This window comes from Eleginops maclovinus, chromosome 6 (genome assembly GCF_036324505.1).
Source record: "Eleginops maclovinus isolate JMC-PN-2008 ecotype Puerto Natales chromosome 6, JC_Emac_rtc_rv5, whole genome shotgun sequence".
In the NCBI taxonomy this organism is placed as follows: domain Eukaryota; kingdom Metazoa; phylum Chordata; class Actinopteri; order Perciformes; family Eleginopidae; genus Eleginops; species Eleginops maclovinus.
Window position 1 is genome coordinate 17,047,589 of NC_086354.1, and position 16,552 is coordinate 17,064,140.

At 38.8% G+C, this 16,552-nt stretch overlaps 2 protein-coding genes across 4 annotated transcripts; both read right to left on the bottom strand.

Moving 5' to 3' along the window:
• Nucleotides 1-1,533: 1,533 nt before the first annotated feature.
• Nucleotides 1,534-11,679, bottom strand: gjc2 (gap junction protein gamma 2). 3 transcript variants are annotated; one of them, XM_063886907.1, is made up of 2 exons: nt 11,536-11,679; nt 1,534-3,522 (listed from the first exon to the last, which is right to left on the bottom strand). In XM_063886907.1, exon 2 carries the CDS (start codon nt 3,491-3,493, stop codon nt 2,237-2,239), a length of 1,257 nt encoding a protein of 418 aa, XP_063742977.1. In that variant the 5' UTR covers nt 3,494-3,522; nt 11,536-11,679; the 3' UTR covers nt 1,534-2,236. The 3 variants fall into 3 exon arrangements, with proteins under 3 accessions (XP_063742977.1, XP_063742978.1, XP_063742979.1); XM_063886908.1 differs by lacking the exon at nt 11,536-11,679 and adding an exon at nt 5,299-5,980; XM_063886909.1 differs by lacking the exon at nt 11,536-11,679 and adding an exon at nt 3,956-4,004.
• A 1,536-nt stretch (nt 11,680-13,215) lies between these two features.
• LOC134866467 (7-alpha-hydroxycholest-4-en-3-one 12-alpha-hydroxylase-like) lies at nt 13,216-15,583 on the bottom strand. The gene has a single exon (XM_063886671.1). The coding sequence runs from the start codon at nt 15,561-15,563 to the stop codon at nt 14,028-14,030; it is 1,536 nt and encodes a 511-aa protein (XP_063742741.1). The 5' UTR covers nt 15,564-15,583; the 3' UTR covers nt 13,216-14,027.
• Nucleotides 15,584-16,552: the final 969 nt, after the last annotated feature.

Sequence of the window (16,552 nt, forward strand, 5' to 3'; positions counted from 1 at the left end):
TATGAGAGTAATTATTAAACCAAATGCGTTTCATCAGTTTTTCCTTCCTGATTCACTTTTATGGCTAAAGGATATTGAATGTTTCCTGATAGAGGATTCCCATAACTGTATCAAAGTGTACCAGTATCAATCAGGCTGATATATTCGTTTTTTAATAACTTTTGAAACCTGATGCAATACACTTCTATTTGTTATCATTATAAATATTAACCAGGATGATAAGATTGCTGTCTATATCAAGGTCACATCTTACGTCCTTCACTGTCTGCCATATCAGTTATATTATTTGTATTGTCAGCATCAATTATAATGACAATTATATTGGATACCTATAGTAAAGCCACAATGTGCAGTATAAGCATGAACTGTTAAACCTTGCTCACACCAAAGTGTTAAACATTCACTACTTACTGAACAAAAACTGAAAATGATAAACCACTGATAATGATTGGGAACATGCACTATATATTTTTAAATACTGAATAATTTGTTAATGGAAATGATAGTCATATGGATTGGTGATTGGGTTTGCAGTTATATACAATGAACCTCTCTTATGTAGGTTAGATTTCTTTGTTTCGAGTACCACATCTGGTGCTAGTAAATTAATGGGTATAAGAATGTTAATTTCTTCCATAAATGAATCATTTCACGCTTACAACCTAAGCCTTGATTTAATTTGGCTATTGCTGAAGCTGACTCTGGAAAATAGGTGCTTTTCCATTTTTATAGAATTTTCCCATATAGAAGATAATAAAATGCTGTGTGTTTTTGTAGGTTATAAACATTTAATCGCCCTCCTGCACCAGTGCTTTACTTTATTTTACCGGTAAGTACAGTTTACTGCCCCACATATTTTCAAACTCTTATTGGAAAGCATACTAACACACATTTTCTTTAGTCAGAAAAAGACAAGTTAAACATGTCTTGTATCGAGCATGAAATAAGATATAATACATTTGATTAAAGAAGTCATTTCCAATTTTACAATGATTTTTGTTTAGATTGGGTCTGGTTTTTTTAGCTATAACAACATACTTTTACAAACACTCAATTGCTGTGATAAAGCAAAAAGGCATATCAGAGGTTTCAGATAAATTTATTTCTTCATGAATAAAATACCAGAACAGTCTTTAACAGTTTGAGGCACTTTGAATTGTGACTACAGTGAAGGCAGGATTAAATATTACACAAAAAACAATTTTAGAAACAAACATCATCTATGACCGAAAAACTCAAATGGTAATTTTATAGACCAAGCATGCCCAAACATAAGATAACACATAGAGCTGTTTTAATAGCTAAGGATGGGATTTCTACTGTAGCTTAAGTGTATGTTCCCAGTTGTAAAGCATGCATAATCTGTTTCAGATTGCAGAAAATCAATATTTAGATTTTCTATTAACTTACCTTTTCCCCTTTTAAATGGCAAGGCTTTAGAAAATACAGAATATATAAAGGCTTTGCACGCGATGTCTGAAAGTCATCACAACTTTACAGGTGTCTACCAAAAGAGCAAACAGTGACACATCCCTGTTTCATTATCTTTATCAAAATATTTCACATTATCTGCTTCCAGCAATGCTCATCCATACTACATCCAAAAATATTTCTCCAAATATTAAACATGCATCTTTCCAAAAGTAACATCATTCTACGGAAATGAGTCATTGTACATTTGGACAGTGTTTTTACTGCAATTTTCAATTAAGTTAAAGGGTACAATCACACACTTATAAAGTTAGATTTCTCTTGATGAATCCAGTTCAGCGGCAGTCAAGGGTAGATCAGATAAATAGCCCCAAGCAGTCTGTCTAATAAATGTTAGCTGGAATTAAAGATCTTAAGCTAAGTATGCACATGTTACCCATGTCCAAAAGCTATGGCAAGTACAAAATGACACGCTACAGTAAAAAGGAAGTTTTGTGATGTTTTTTTTTAAAATAGTTTCTTCATACGTTCTTCTGAATTTAAAAAAATGTGTATTATACTCTGTTCTCCTGTAGTGATGGTCTAAGTCACATCTCTCCCACATAAAGTAACACACATACACACACACACACACACACACACACGCACGCACGCACGCACGCACACCCGCACACACACACACACACACACACACACACACACACACACACACACACACACACACACACATCCTGCAGCGGTGTCGCAGTGAAGTCTTTGAGTCCAAATCATTTTAACTGTTATAATATCTTAAATTAGACTGAGGCTATATCCAGACAGATGTCTTTCCATTTTTTACAATAGTTGCAGCCTTCTCTGTGGCTAACTTTGGCCTTGCTCCCTGTTTCTCCTGGACTGTATTTACTCGATTTTGCTCTGCCATAGTGCCCCCAGATACAGGACTACTGGTCCTGGAGGTCTGTTGGATGTTTTTTGTTTGATATGTTTGAAAGGCCATATCAAGCTGCTCCTGGGCAACACGTAGGTGCCGGTGTAGGCTTGCTAAATCAGAAGGGATGTTCTCATCTGGGCTTGTGCACTGCTGCTCCTGGGCCACATTGGCCATGTTCTGCTCGTGGGTGATGAGGCTGTTGGGGATCCTGGTAGGTTTGTCTGTCTTCATCACAAGGTTGTACCCTGGAGGGGAGGCTGGGATATTTCGAGAAAACGGGTAGCCATAGGACATCCGTCGGCCCCGGTTCCTCTTAATTCGAAGGGTGTCCCGAAAAGTGCCGATCCCTAAGTGAAGCATCTCACACACATTTAACACTAGACAAAGACAGCTTACCACATACATGATAAGAAGGAAGATTGTTTTTTCTGTGGGCCTGGAGATGAAACAGTCCACTCTGTGTGGGCAAGGGACCCTGTTGCATACATATGAAGGACTAACTCGAAAACCATAAAGGAGATACTGTCCTGCAAGAAAAGCTATTTCAAAAATAGCTCGCGACATGAGCTGAAGAACATAGATTCTCATCAGGCCTTCTTGCATAATTCTTCGGCGGCCATCATGTTTTGGTGGGTCTTTGCTAGTGCTGCTCACAGCTTCAGGCTTGGTCTCCTGCACCTCCAGTGTATCCTCAAAGATCATGGGCTCAGCATCGTCGTCTTCATCCCCCTCTAAGACGTCTTCCAGAGGGTGGCTTTCTCTCCATCTGGAGTGAGAAGTAGGCTTTTTGCGGAGCCTTTGAAGCTTCCTGCGATCCTCCTCTGAAATCCGGGCTATCTTGTGGATGGCGTAACCCACGTACATGATAGAAGGAGTAGAGATCATGATGATCTGGAAGACCCAGAAGCGGACGTGCGAGAGAGGGGCAAAGGCATCATAGCATACGTTGTCACAACCTGGCTGCTTGGTGTTGCAGGTAAACTTTGTCTGCTCGTCCGAGTAGATGGACTCCCCTCCAACCGCTGTGAGCACAATGCGGAATATGATGAGCACAGTCAGCCACACTTTCCCCACAAAGGTGGAGTGGTGGTGGATCTCTTCCAGGAGACGAGTGAGAAAGCTCCAGCTCATGTTGCTCTCACAAGCTTTTCAACTAGAATCTGTAAAGAGAGAAGGAGCAATACATTAGGATCAGTATAGATGGAAGAATTTACTTTCAGTTGGCTATGAGTTGAAGATGGATTCAATGTTATAGGGAATTGTAATTGATTAATTTACTAACAGTTTCATATATATAAGTGGATATATAGGATAACAAGGAAATGTGGAATGTCAAACATCAACTGTATTAATTTGCACAGTAAGATTTGATGAAGAGGAGACATTGGTTTTCAATTGATTGCACAGCCAAACACAAGACAATGGCTTGTGTTGATTCATGTCGGGAAGTAGGGTGATGTCATTTAGTCACCCTATCCAACACAAATTACACAGTGTGTTGATAATATCACCAAAGAATTATGAAAATGGTTGGAAATAGCAAGGGGAAAAGATTCAAACAAGAAAGAGAAAAACACTTGGTTCCATGCTCACCCACGTAACAGCAAAAACAACCCTTTGGAGCTTTGACCAAATAACGCAGAACACTGAAAAGAGGCTGAAAAACATATAAATAAACTGACAGAGCTCTGAAAGCGCATTATTGTACAAGAGAGCACCCTCAGAAACACACTGTATTCAACGTTTCAACACGATGACATGACACGAGACCTCACAGTGTCAACTCTCTGACTCTGTGAGGTGAATAAGGCTACTCTGAGGAGACAACATATCCCTTCTGTCCGCTCATTCATGGGGCAGAGCAAGCTGCAGAGTTCAAGTTGATCTCATGACTGCGGCACTGTTTTCCCTGGCTTGGGATGTGCCATCTCGCCTGCCATCTGAGTGAACAGGAGAGGTTTGTTGCTCTGCCACGAGGCCTCCCCTCGAGATCCAGCACTGCTGACGCTGGGGAGGGGTACAGCCGTATGGAGGCAGATGGCACCTATGGTGTGCGACTTATGTCTGCCCCAGGATGGCATGACAAGAGGGTTGCTACACTGAAGAGTTTTAAGTACGAACAAATCTGTTGTGTGTTATAGCATCAACATCATACCCGTACATTGGGAATATTGAGATATCTGCTAGCCGTTACTGTGTTTTTCAAAGTGTCCCACATTTTCTTACTTTGATGATTTGCTGCCTAGTCTGTCTTTAATTTTCAGTTTTTTTTACAAACTCTCCCGAGAACGCATTTGTAATCTAAGTTAGACTTGCCAGTTTATTAAAAAAGGATGAGATTGTATTGAAGAAAAAGCAACATCAAGTTTGGGGTATGACTTTTTGCTTGACGTGTGTCAGTAGAGACAAGCTATAGAAAGGTTTTATTATATCCTTATGGGGAAAAATGTACTTTTAGGATGTATATGTTTCACTAATGCAGGTTATCTCAGTTTACAATACAAGCTATAGAGCTATTTGTAGTTACAGAAAATGTACATATTTAATGAACACCTTGACTTGTGATACATTTCCCAATTTGGAAGCACTCGCACTTAATAAATTAGACTTAGAAACAGAATGAATGTTAAAAAGATATTGTTCTTAATTGTAACAACAGGATTTTCATAATCAACGCAGATGCAGGCCCGCTTATTAAACAGGCATATTATTGCGTTGTATATTTGTAACATTGGTTAAATAGCTTATAGCAGAATACATTTAAAGGAGTGTTGCAGTGTCAATCAATTATCTTTCAGTAGAATACATTTTTGACACAGGACATCACAAACTGTCCACAATTTTACTTTCACAAAAGGTGCATTTTCAATTATGTGACTGAACATGAACTATAATACCGCTCCATAAGGAGACAGTCAATAACTGAAACAACCCACCTGGAAAAGTTGCAAATGCATTTCCCATCCTCAAGGTCTCCTTTGCCTTCTCTAGATGTCCTCTGCACAGTCTGATCCCTAGAATAGCGCTTCCATCCTAATGTCCTGACCTTTTCGTTCTTATTTATAACTTCCAGAATGGCAAAAATAAAACTAAAAAGGGTGAACTTATCAGACTAGACTTTCTAATTATTCCTTTTTCCCACTCTGTGAAGAAGTGAGGTCTCGCCGCTGTGAATGCCTCACATTCTGGCTTGTGTCTGGTTTCTATTACACCAGCCTTCTGCCCAAGAAGGAAGTATAAAAAACAGAGGCAGAAAAAAATCCTCCTCTGGCAAGTGACCCTTATCCAAGGGTTCAGACTTGAGGATATCGTACTGCAGATTTAAATGAACACCCAGCTGAGGGAGCGTGTTAATCGCAACACAGTCAACCTACCCCCCAATGCTCATGTGCAACATTTGTAATGCAGATGATGAAGGTCTCTATCTCTCTCTCTCTTTGGTTTCTCTACTTTGTCTCTCTCTGTCTCTCCCATTCTCTCTGCATCTATGTATGTCTTGGCTTCTTGTAGGTTAATATCTACATGCTCTGCTTATACAGCAACAGCAGTATCTACTTGTTAGGTGAAGGGTGATATATAGAGTCATGGCACACTTCACACACATTTGTAAAATTTCGAAAGGTAATTTAAAGCTCTCTCTCTCTCTAGAGCATTTTCTCATCTTAATCATGAACACGCAATCACACACATATCAACTATGCAGATTACCACAGTCTATATGATCTGTCAATTACATAACAGTTTAAATTGTGTGTCAGTTATGAAAGAACATTTTTGGGGAGAAAAAGACACAGAGTTTGGGGACAGAAGTGTCACCGAGACATAAGCCACCTTGCCTTCGTGCAGATCCGTTAGAATGTAACCAGCAGGTACACTCAGTCATATCAAGTGTCATAATATTTAGATCCTCCATCCAGGCAGATGGCCAGATAACAGAGCAGTGGACAGGTCGCTCTTAGCACTCATGCTACACGTCCTTTCCGACTTGATGTTTATACCTTCAAGCTTTCACATAAGCCTGCAGATTGCAGTAGCACACGTTGTTTCTTAAGTCATATGGCAAGAGTGGCTTTTTGTGTAAAGAAAGTATCTCTCTCTCTCTCATTCCCTTTTCCTCTCTATCTGTCAGACACACACACACACACACACACACACACACACACACACACACACACACACACACACACACACACACACACACACACACACACACACACACACACACACACACACACAGGAGGAGGTGATTCATTCAAGATAAAGAACGGAAAGGAATTTCTCCATCTCTTTATTGTGTGTGCCAGGCTTTCCCGTCAATTTGGGAAGGGATTTAAAGTCAACTACTTTTAATAGAGGACAGATAAACGTGTGTGTGTGTGTCTGGCTTGCGTTAATGAAATGTATCTGGTCATTCTCACAGCGACCACATTATTATAATGTTACTTTCACAAGGCCCTCAATAACCCTAAATTATGACCTGTGTACAGCTATAAAGCCAAGAATAACGTTCAACAACACCAGTTAGGCCACCATCAGGCACATGAAACTTTCAACTCAGCTTCTTAAATGATAATGAAAAATGGCCCTGCCTTAATATATTTTTAGGATATTACACCGAAGATAGCAAAGAAATCTGCAGAGAGAATCAAGCACGTCAGGAGTCTTTAGATGCATTTAGATCCTGTTTGTGTTTGAGTAATTTGTGGTCGAAAGAAAGCTCTGAGAGCCAGCCATCTGGGCCTGCAGGAGCCGTCCTCCTGAGGCCTGGCCTTCAGGACTCCCCTTTCCGTCTGATTGAGGAGATGTGGCATGGCGAGCACCCCTGGTGCAGCACTGAAGAAAAGAAGACAGGGAATGCTGCTGGAATGACTAGAGCATTTGGGGTTTGGACATGTGCTTTCCCTAAGGGACAGATAAGCACGTGTTTGTAAGTTGCAGTGCATTTCTTTCCATCCAAAATCTTTCCGTCATCAAAACAGCACAGATGGTCCAGTGGAGATGGTTGTTAAGTCAACATTCGACTCAAAGTTGTTCCTCCAACATTTGGTAGAACTTGTGGGGATTTACAATTTACACTCACTAAGGTGCCACTATGCTCTGCTCTAATTAATACAGGTGATATTTATTTTTAAAAAGGTTTTATTTACAGTCTAACTTAATTAATTTACCTTTATATTTTGTGATACAGCTTGAATAGATAGTTGTTTTTTGACATGCCCAAATTATGTCAAAATTGACCCTTATTTTAGTTTCGTTTTCGTTTTCAAGTTCAACTGTTTTACTTTGACACATGTAATACCAAGGTACTGCAATTTATCCTTGTCTTTACATTTGTGTGTTAGAACATAGTTTGTCAAGGCACATTCTCGTAGGATGTTTTAAAACGGTGCCACATTAACAGGGCTCTGCTTCTTGACTCACACGTTCAATAAAGCTCTGCTGGCGCTGATTTCTTTGCCTTCCTTGGCTGATTTATTTCCTTTTCCACAAAATTACACAAACAAATAAATACAAACTATGTAACGTGAGTTCAAAAACTATACCGATTCCCCGTTTCCGAGGCTCAGTCCCACCCCTTCCTTTATATTACAGCTGATCACAATAAATCCAAATTATTCTTAGAATATTTAATTTAATACAAGTTCATAAATTGAAAGAATATATTAAGAGCTAAATTAATTAGAAAATATTACATTTAACAACACAAAAAAAGGCTCTAACATAGTTTATAATTTGCGATAATGTCAAATACAAAAAAGTCATTTTGTCAAAAAGGAAATAATTAAGCAAAAGATTGATATTCCAACAATTATTTGGTCTTTGAAACAGCATTTGAACACTTTAATTGTTCACAGTTACTTTAAGCAAAGGCAAAAGTGCACAAATGCATGCAGTCAAACCAATGACTGTCGAGTTTTAAATGTGTTGTCACTGTGTCCTCTGACAATTCAGGCTAGTCTAGCTTTGAGAAACTCTAGGTCATGCTGATAAATATTGATTGGATTGCCCAAAGCAAGTCAAAGCAACCCTGTAAGACATTGTTTGACATTGCTCTTGTCACAAGGACTGGCATCATGTGAGCCAAATATGAATGTTTAATATTCATTAGGGTTATAGTTATATTTAGCGTTGAATGTAAATAGAGCAGAATTGTCAGTTTTCGTAGCATCTGGAAGACACACAACTTTCAAATAATCCAACATGACAGCTGACAATTAAAGACAAACTTACTTTGAAGACAAAATAATAAAAAACCTAATCAGCAAAATGTTGTAGTGCATTTGCTGTATACAATCTTTAGGAATCAATGCAATTATAAAAACAGAATTTCATCACAGACATATTAACAGACAACATGTTTTTTTTTTTTATTCCCAGACTGTTTCACCTTTAGGAGGTCACTGCGAGCTGTGAGGGTTTGCAGCATAGCCGAGTGTTGAAGTGATGCGACATGGAGGAGTGAACATCTCGACAACTCTCCTTGGCCGCCACCAATGTCATCACAAGAGTTTTATCCACATGTATTTACTGAACAAAGTTGATGCGAGCAGACTGGGGGCTGTGGAGGTCTGTGTTTATGTAACAGATCAAGCTCCACCATGTGACTTCGATGTCCCCCCCCCCCCTCAGAGAAAAGAGTGACACAAGACACCAGAGCAAAAACATGCAACTTGGTGCTTGGACTCCTTCTCTCTCCCATCTCTCCTATTACTATCATTAAACTGCTCCCACCAGGCTGTAGGGGGCTATCCCATAGGCAGCCTGACAGTGGTGGCAGTCCCATCTCATTTGTTCATTTTTCTCCCAGTTTCTCAGCCAAGCCTATCCTACCCCAAGGGTTAGTGCGTCCCGTGCCAGTTTTACTGAGGCTGTACTCCACTGAAGCGACTGAGATGAAAAGCCTTGAGGTGGATGCCAACAACTTCTCTCAGCCAGGGCTATGCGTCTCCCACATGAGCACAGCAACTTGTATTTAAAATAAGCATAGCCACTACTGCAAAGAGACTGAGCGAGTGTAGGGGGATTAAGTGTTACGTTAGTTGTCTTTTTCAAAAAATGTTTTACATATATCTTCATCCCATACTCTGAATTTATATAACAGAGACAATTAGGAAGTATAGCAATATTTGAATGGTTTTAATACAATAAAATGCTTATTATTGGTCTTAGAGAAAAGCTCCATGTAGTTTACTGCCCTCAAACAAGCGATTTATTCTGATTGTAGAAAAAGGTGTTTTACACATCATTGCTTAACATTTATTAGCTTGGCCTGTAAACCTAACATCAATAGCTCAAAAAACATGCCTCGTTTATATGTATAACTTCATGAGCAGGAGGCTGACTTTTCACAGGGTCAATCAGTTTATTTTTCACAGAAATGTTTTAAACATTTGAAAAGTTTGCGACTCCAAGACATGATTAATTGTTGGCTACATGATACATCGGGATCATATTTGGTTATATTACTGGCAAAGTTATATGAACATGTGGAGATTATACAATGGAACCACTGTCTGAATTAGATAGTGAGAAGATATTTATGATATGTATTGCTGATGTGTGTATTGTACTTTATTTCTTGCTTTTTTATTCTCTGTCATCATTTTTACAACGCTTTGCTGATAAAGTTTTCCATCAGGGCAGAAAATTCCAACATACTACTACCCATCCAAATAATAATAATAATAATTTTAAAAAAGCAACGCTGTACTTGCAGTGCTGGAGGGCCTTAATCTTTGACATTATCTTGTCTAAACTGGCTATGTCATGGGGTGATCTGGGGCAAGCCCAAAGGAGCAGCAGACCTAGTCAGGGTCATTTGGACTACCAGAGATAAGTTTAATGTAACTCTTTCTTTCAAGACGTCTTAGTGCCGTTAACATTCTCTGACTCAGGGAATTCCAGTGGCAACGCTGCAGGATTACAGTGATAACAGCAATATACCCTTATGGGATACATGTGGCACAGTTATTAAGCCAATGATAAGACAAGACAATCTGTAGAGCAAAAGGCACAGGCTATATATTTTTACAAATTCTGCAAAATATTAACCTTCAAGGTCAAGGATTATGATTTGTGCAAAGATTTATTTTACATTTACTAAATAGAAAAACAACTGAATACATACAAATTCTAGATTTTATGTTTGCTTTGAAATCTTGATTTTGGATGTAGATTTTACACTTTTCTCTCCTTGAGTGGGCATTTATATCCACTAGATGGCATTCAAGTATTTTATTAACAGACCCCTTGGAAAACATTCAAACATTTTCGGTTCATCCTGAGTTATTGTGAATCATTTGTGAAAACTGTTTGTTCGACCCAGGCATGAGGATAACAACCTTTGTGATTGGGAGCAATGACTCAGTTGACAATCGTTGGAAAGCAAATCCACGTCTAGATCTAATAACTACCAAAACATTTTGGAATCATTTACTATCGCAGCATTTTAAGGCATTCAATAAATACTCCTACTGTACGACAGTAGAAGGGCATCAAACTGTTTATATGAAGGCTGCATCACAACAGGAAGGGTTGTGCAGTGGCCCATTGTATTAGACTTCTGAATGGTTTCCTGTTTATAGCTCTCAACTCTGTATCACAGAAATAGATTATTTTCCTTTTTGTTGGTTTAAAACTTTCACAATATGTTTTTGTTTGTTCGCTTTTTAGGTAGAAGCGGTACCATTCAAATTTACAGGACAAGAATAAATGAATTGTGTTAGTGTTTAATGGTTCTCAATAACCATGTAACAATTTGAGATTCATTTGCTCATATAATTTGCCAATGTCTACTTTTGTAATACAATTAACAGGCAAGAGTCAGGTAAAAGTCAAAAGATAAAATACAAAACACCAAGACCATGTGAGACATCCAAGCTGTAGGACAACGGCATTAACACTAAACCTCTCGATGTAGTGTTATTCCCCATTTCGAGTCTCTTTCACCACCCTCTATTAAGATTGAGAATTCTAATGCTTAGATAATGTTTTGGCAAGTGTATTAAGCAAAAACCTAATTTGTTCTCCCATCTGAAGTTGCATATTTCTTCAGTGGAACTCAAATGCTATGTAATGTAAAGTTAAATCCTTTGTCTAGGCATATATAGCCAAAAGACAACACAAGAAGTAATCCACATCACAGAGTAAAAGAAAAACAAAGCTGTACTTACCTGTCCATGCAGATAAAGCTGGATCTGATTCTATTTTTTCTGTAGGCTCATCCTGGGCTGTCATCCAGAGGCATCGTATCACTGCTCGGGCTCAGAGGCAGGATGAGAGACAATGGGTCATTTTTCTTCAAAACCCCTCTCCACCAAGTACAGGCAGAATGCTCAGGAGGCCAGCTTCCTGCCAAAGGCCCCATTGTTACCCAGCCCACCCACCGCCATTGCCGTATCTTACTTATTTCACAGCTTAGGACAAGAGTTGAAAATTAGCAATAGCTATAAACTCTCTGTGTATCACATCGGTTTTCATGCTTTGTATTTGAACTATGTTAAATTGCATCGTCCCTAGTAAAGTAAAGTCAGGAGCTTTTGCTCATAAATAACCAACTTTTAAAAAATCCTCTTTGGGGTACTGGATTTCAAATACAAACATTGGAAATCACATTTTGAACTCTTCAGAACTGTTCAGATCAGCATTCAATTTAAACCTTAACCTTTCAACATGTAATGAAGATAAGCAAGGCATCTACCAACACATCTTATCAGCATGAAACTTATATAGTTTCTGATCGTCACTACTCTTACGGATATGATATCAGTAAACCAGGAACTGTGTGTTATACAATAAAATAATATATAATATTAAATTAATCACGTTGTTCTTTCCAGATACACACACAAGAGCCCCACTCTCATAAACCCCCCACAATGTATTTGTAACTATAACTACCCAGCAATTTGGCACTCTTGAAGACACATCGGAACTTGGGACTGGCACCACACAGGTAATATTGATTCATCATGATTGGTGAACTGGCTGGCTTAATATTTTGCTAGCATTGATTAAATATTGCCTTGGAATAGGAGCTACAGTAATTTAAAACAGTGTGTTAGGGGTTGTGTAAATACAAGGGCAGCTGGGGAAGAGGCTATCTGATAATCCAAACAAAGTGTAACCGCATGGGTCCAAAATGTTGAAGGAAAGTTTAGTTAGCTAGTAGTTAAGTATATGTCTTGCCTTGCAATGTTGTTGTTGTTGTTACAATTAACTATTTCGGCTAATGCTGAATAACTTTCTTTGATACTAAAAGTAGCTATATGTTTGGTTGCAAGGCGATATATGTATCTTTGACCTGAATGTTGATTTTTGTTTCATCTACTTTGACTGAAAATAAAACAAATAAATCATAAAGTATGCAAAACTAGCAAATTGAGCTGACACACACAAACATCAACTGTTAAGCCCACATATAGCTAATCTAATGTTAGCATCAGCCAACCTTCACTAATGCTTCCAGAAATATTATAATATAAAAGCCAAGTTTGGCAATGGCAGTAATTATTTTGTGTTTACAATAGTATTTCCTGCAGGCTTATCCAACGGTTTTTTGTTCCTGGGACCTTTTTTCATCAGTTCCTTGTAATGACATGGAGACATGTGGAAAGCATCAGGACCAGATGTATGCAAGAGTTTGTTTCTGTGTGGGCATTCCATTCAAAACAATAAACAACAATAAGTGGTCGACCCACATCAAAGCATCTGTTAAACATAGTTGGAATGTAGGGTGAAATTCAGCTTTCTCCAAAATGTCAGCTTTTGGCCGTTTTTAAATGGAATTTAGTTGTGAAAACAACTTTGACAAGTAGTTCTCTCGACCAGTAAAACAACACAAACTGCAAACCTCCCCTTATAAAACGAAAGCATTTATTATAATAAGTAATGTTGTCATTTTTTCCCAACTCGAGTATTTTAATCATCGTTTTGTATTACAACAGCACAATATGTATGTAATAAAATTTGGCAACACAGCAATATATCTATTCCCATTATTATTACTGAATGGCATAACATGGTATATTATACAGTTTAGAACATTATATTATTTCTGTGGTTCAGCAATCAACACCATAATCCACTTCCTCCACCACCAACTTGTAAAAACAGTATAATGTTTTAAGAATTGTATTGCTAAATTCATTTAGTTTGTAATTAGGAAGATAAATGTAAGATATGAAACCACATTTCAGATTTTGTAAAGACATTACAATGTCTTTAGAGTAATGTAAAACAATAAAGAGTTCCCAGTTCAAGTGTTCAGTGTCAAGGAAAATGTTATTGAATCTACGTCAGTCACATTAATCATCAATCATTATATGTGAAGTGTTGATATTTAGTTGAAATAAATGTCTAACTTGAGGTTGGAACCTTTCAGAATAAAACCCAACCTTGACCTTCTATTGGAACAAGCCGAATGACGTTCCAATCGAGTGCATGACCTACATAACACAGAAGCTAGATAACACCGGCCCTTTCTTTTTTACTTCTCATCCCTGTATGGACATGTAATGATATTCAAAATGTGATTATCACATTATTGGTATGAAAACACAAATTGCACTTAATACTAGAATCACAATTTTCCTATAATTGTCAAAAAAAATAAACAGTGATGTCAGGTAACATTTAATCAGAAAGATATTAACCATTGATTCATTTAATTTCTGAGTCTGTATCGAAACTGAACATCTCTGTCGGGTTGCATTGATCCAAAGCCCCATCGCCTGAAGTCGATTTCAGGTATCTTCTCATCGGGATTCTTCAGATCAAACTCAAAATAAACCAACATGAGGAAAACAAACTGTTTCAGCTCATTGGTAGCAAAGAAACGCCCAGGACACATGGAGACCCCAGCACCCCAGGGCATGTTGTAGTACTTCACCTTCTTCCCTGCTTTGTAGAAATCTGTTTTCTTGGTCCCGTCTGGATTGAGAAAGCGGTCATATTTGAATGCATGTGGATCAGGGTGGATCTCTGGGTCAATGTGAACGGCACTGTAAGGAAAGGTTGCCATTCTGTCCCCCTTTCGTATGAAGTATTCACGTCCATCAGCCATCTTGAGTGTCATATCCTGAATCACTGCTCTAGTGAGGACAGGTGCAGTAGTGAGCCGGAGGGTCTCTTCTACAGCACTGTCCAGGACTGGTGTTTTCATCAGCATTTCACGGGTCAGGTTTATTAAAGGGCCACCACGTTGGACTTCTTGCTCAAATTCCTTTAGAACTTTATCTACTTCTTCCTTCACTGCTGCCATGGCTTCTGGGTGTTTCATGAGGAAAAGGAGCAGCCAGAATGCAGAAGGCCCTGTGTTGCCCTGAGAGGCCCAAAGAAGCACAAACATGTATCTGCTTATCATTGACTCCTTTACACCCTTCTCCTCTGTGGACTGCTGAATGTCCCACAACCACCGACTAACATTGTCCCTTGACTTTATCTTCTGCACTGATACACTGTCCAAGAAAATTCCCATTAGCCTCTCTACTTCCAACCTTTGCCTTGGCAGCAGGATCCCGTAGGCCAGGTTGGGAAAGAGTTGGTCATATTTACGAAACTCGTAAAATAAGGCTTGTGAATCAACTCGGTCTTTCTCTTTGGCTTTTGTGTCATTTCCCTCTGTGTTGTTTGGCTCATTACCAAATAGAGATAAGTAGCCGGCCCTGAAGACAGTATTGTAGCTGTAATTAAACAACCCATCATCCATCCAGGTTCTTTGGTCTGCAGATGTGCCTATGTTGTGCAACATTAGGTTCTGCAAATTACTCATCATGGCTTGTGTCATTACTTCCAGACCATCCCCCTTGAGGTGCTTGTTGCTGGCCATCTGGAGAATTGTGTGTCCGTCCTCCACAGCTTCGTAACCAAACACTCTGTAAACCAACTGAATAGCAAACTTACTGAAGTCCAGCTTTTCTCGACTCTCCTTAACAATTGATCCAAACGAAAGCGGGTCCTGAAGGAATGTAATATAACACCCTCCCAGCTGCACTGTGAACACATCGCCATGCTTTTGCTTCATCCTCTCCAGGAAATTTAATGTGTTCCTGCGAAACTCTAAGACATGACCCAGCCAAGGTATGAGCCCCTTATCCAAAGGGGGTTCTCCTGTTCTCTGTTGTCGAAAAACCCCGAGAAGGTACAGCCCTCCCAGCAGAGCAGCAAGAAAGGCAAGAAGAATCGGCAGCAGCAGCCCCATGACTGATTCCTCTGAAAGACAAACAGGGTGTGATAGTTGAGGTGAACATCGTTCATAATATACTGACTTTTGCTCCTCCCTTTTCCAGTGGGATCAGTTGTCCCACTGAAGAAACTGAACATTCAATACTTTCCCTTTTAAGCAGGAAACAATTAACTGGTAATAAAAAAAACAAGCACATGGTTTTCTGAATGAAACATAAGTAAATCATTGGTGTGTTACAAAATATGGCCTCAAACAGGCAACATAACAGTATAACGTCTTTAAACCTTCTTTTTTGCTGTTGTTGCAAAAGCAGTTAACACATAACGACAGCTGGGCATGGTGAATATGAATTGACATTTTTAAATATCCAAATACAGTTCAGCACAGTCCAAAAAGTGAAAACACTGCTGAATTTAATGGATTTGTTGTCTTGATGGAAACATGTGATACTTTCGCAATGTGACATGCAATTGTATTTGACTAACTAAAGGTCAATATTCTCTGCATTTGTTACATCACAACAAATTTCCGCTGCAGGTAACTGATATTTCTTAACAAAATACATGCTTTTATATGGACAAGAATAACCCATTTGTAATCGGGTTTTTTGAATGTCCTGTAATGTGTTTGAAGAAACACCATATTTGGAGATGATAAAAACAGGGACAAGCCTGACCAATGCCTGACCTTTACTGGTCGGCATGTGTGCTCACAGGTCAGCTAAACATGAAACTGCGTATATACTTGGGACTGGCACCAATGATAATATAGTATGAACAGCTATACAAAAAAGTACTCTGACAAAAACAAGAAAATAATAATGCAATGTTTTGTTAGTACACTGCAAATAAAGATGTCTATTAATGTATATTTATTTTTTATCTGTCTTGTTTTTGGCAGAGAAAAAGGGTCAAGATAGCCTCTCCATTGCCCAACGTGCCCCTCTATTTTTAATACCAGATTGTAACCATAGGGTGGCACTGTGGGTGCAGTTAACAGTGGTC

Excerpts from the sequence above, each read along its gene's own strand:
- gjc2 (XM_063886907.1), bottom strand. The coding sequence starts at position 3,493 with ATGAGCTGGAGCTTTCTCACTCGTCTCCTGGAAGAGATCCACCACCAC.
- LOC134866467 (XM_063886671.1), bottom strand. The coding sequence starts at position 15,563 with ATGGGGCTGCTGCTGCCGATTCTTCTTGCCTTTCTTGCTGCTCTGCTG.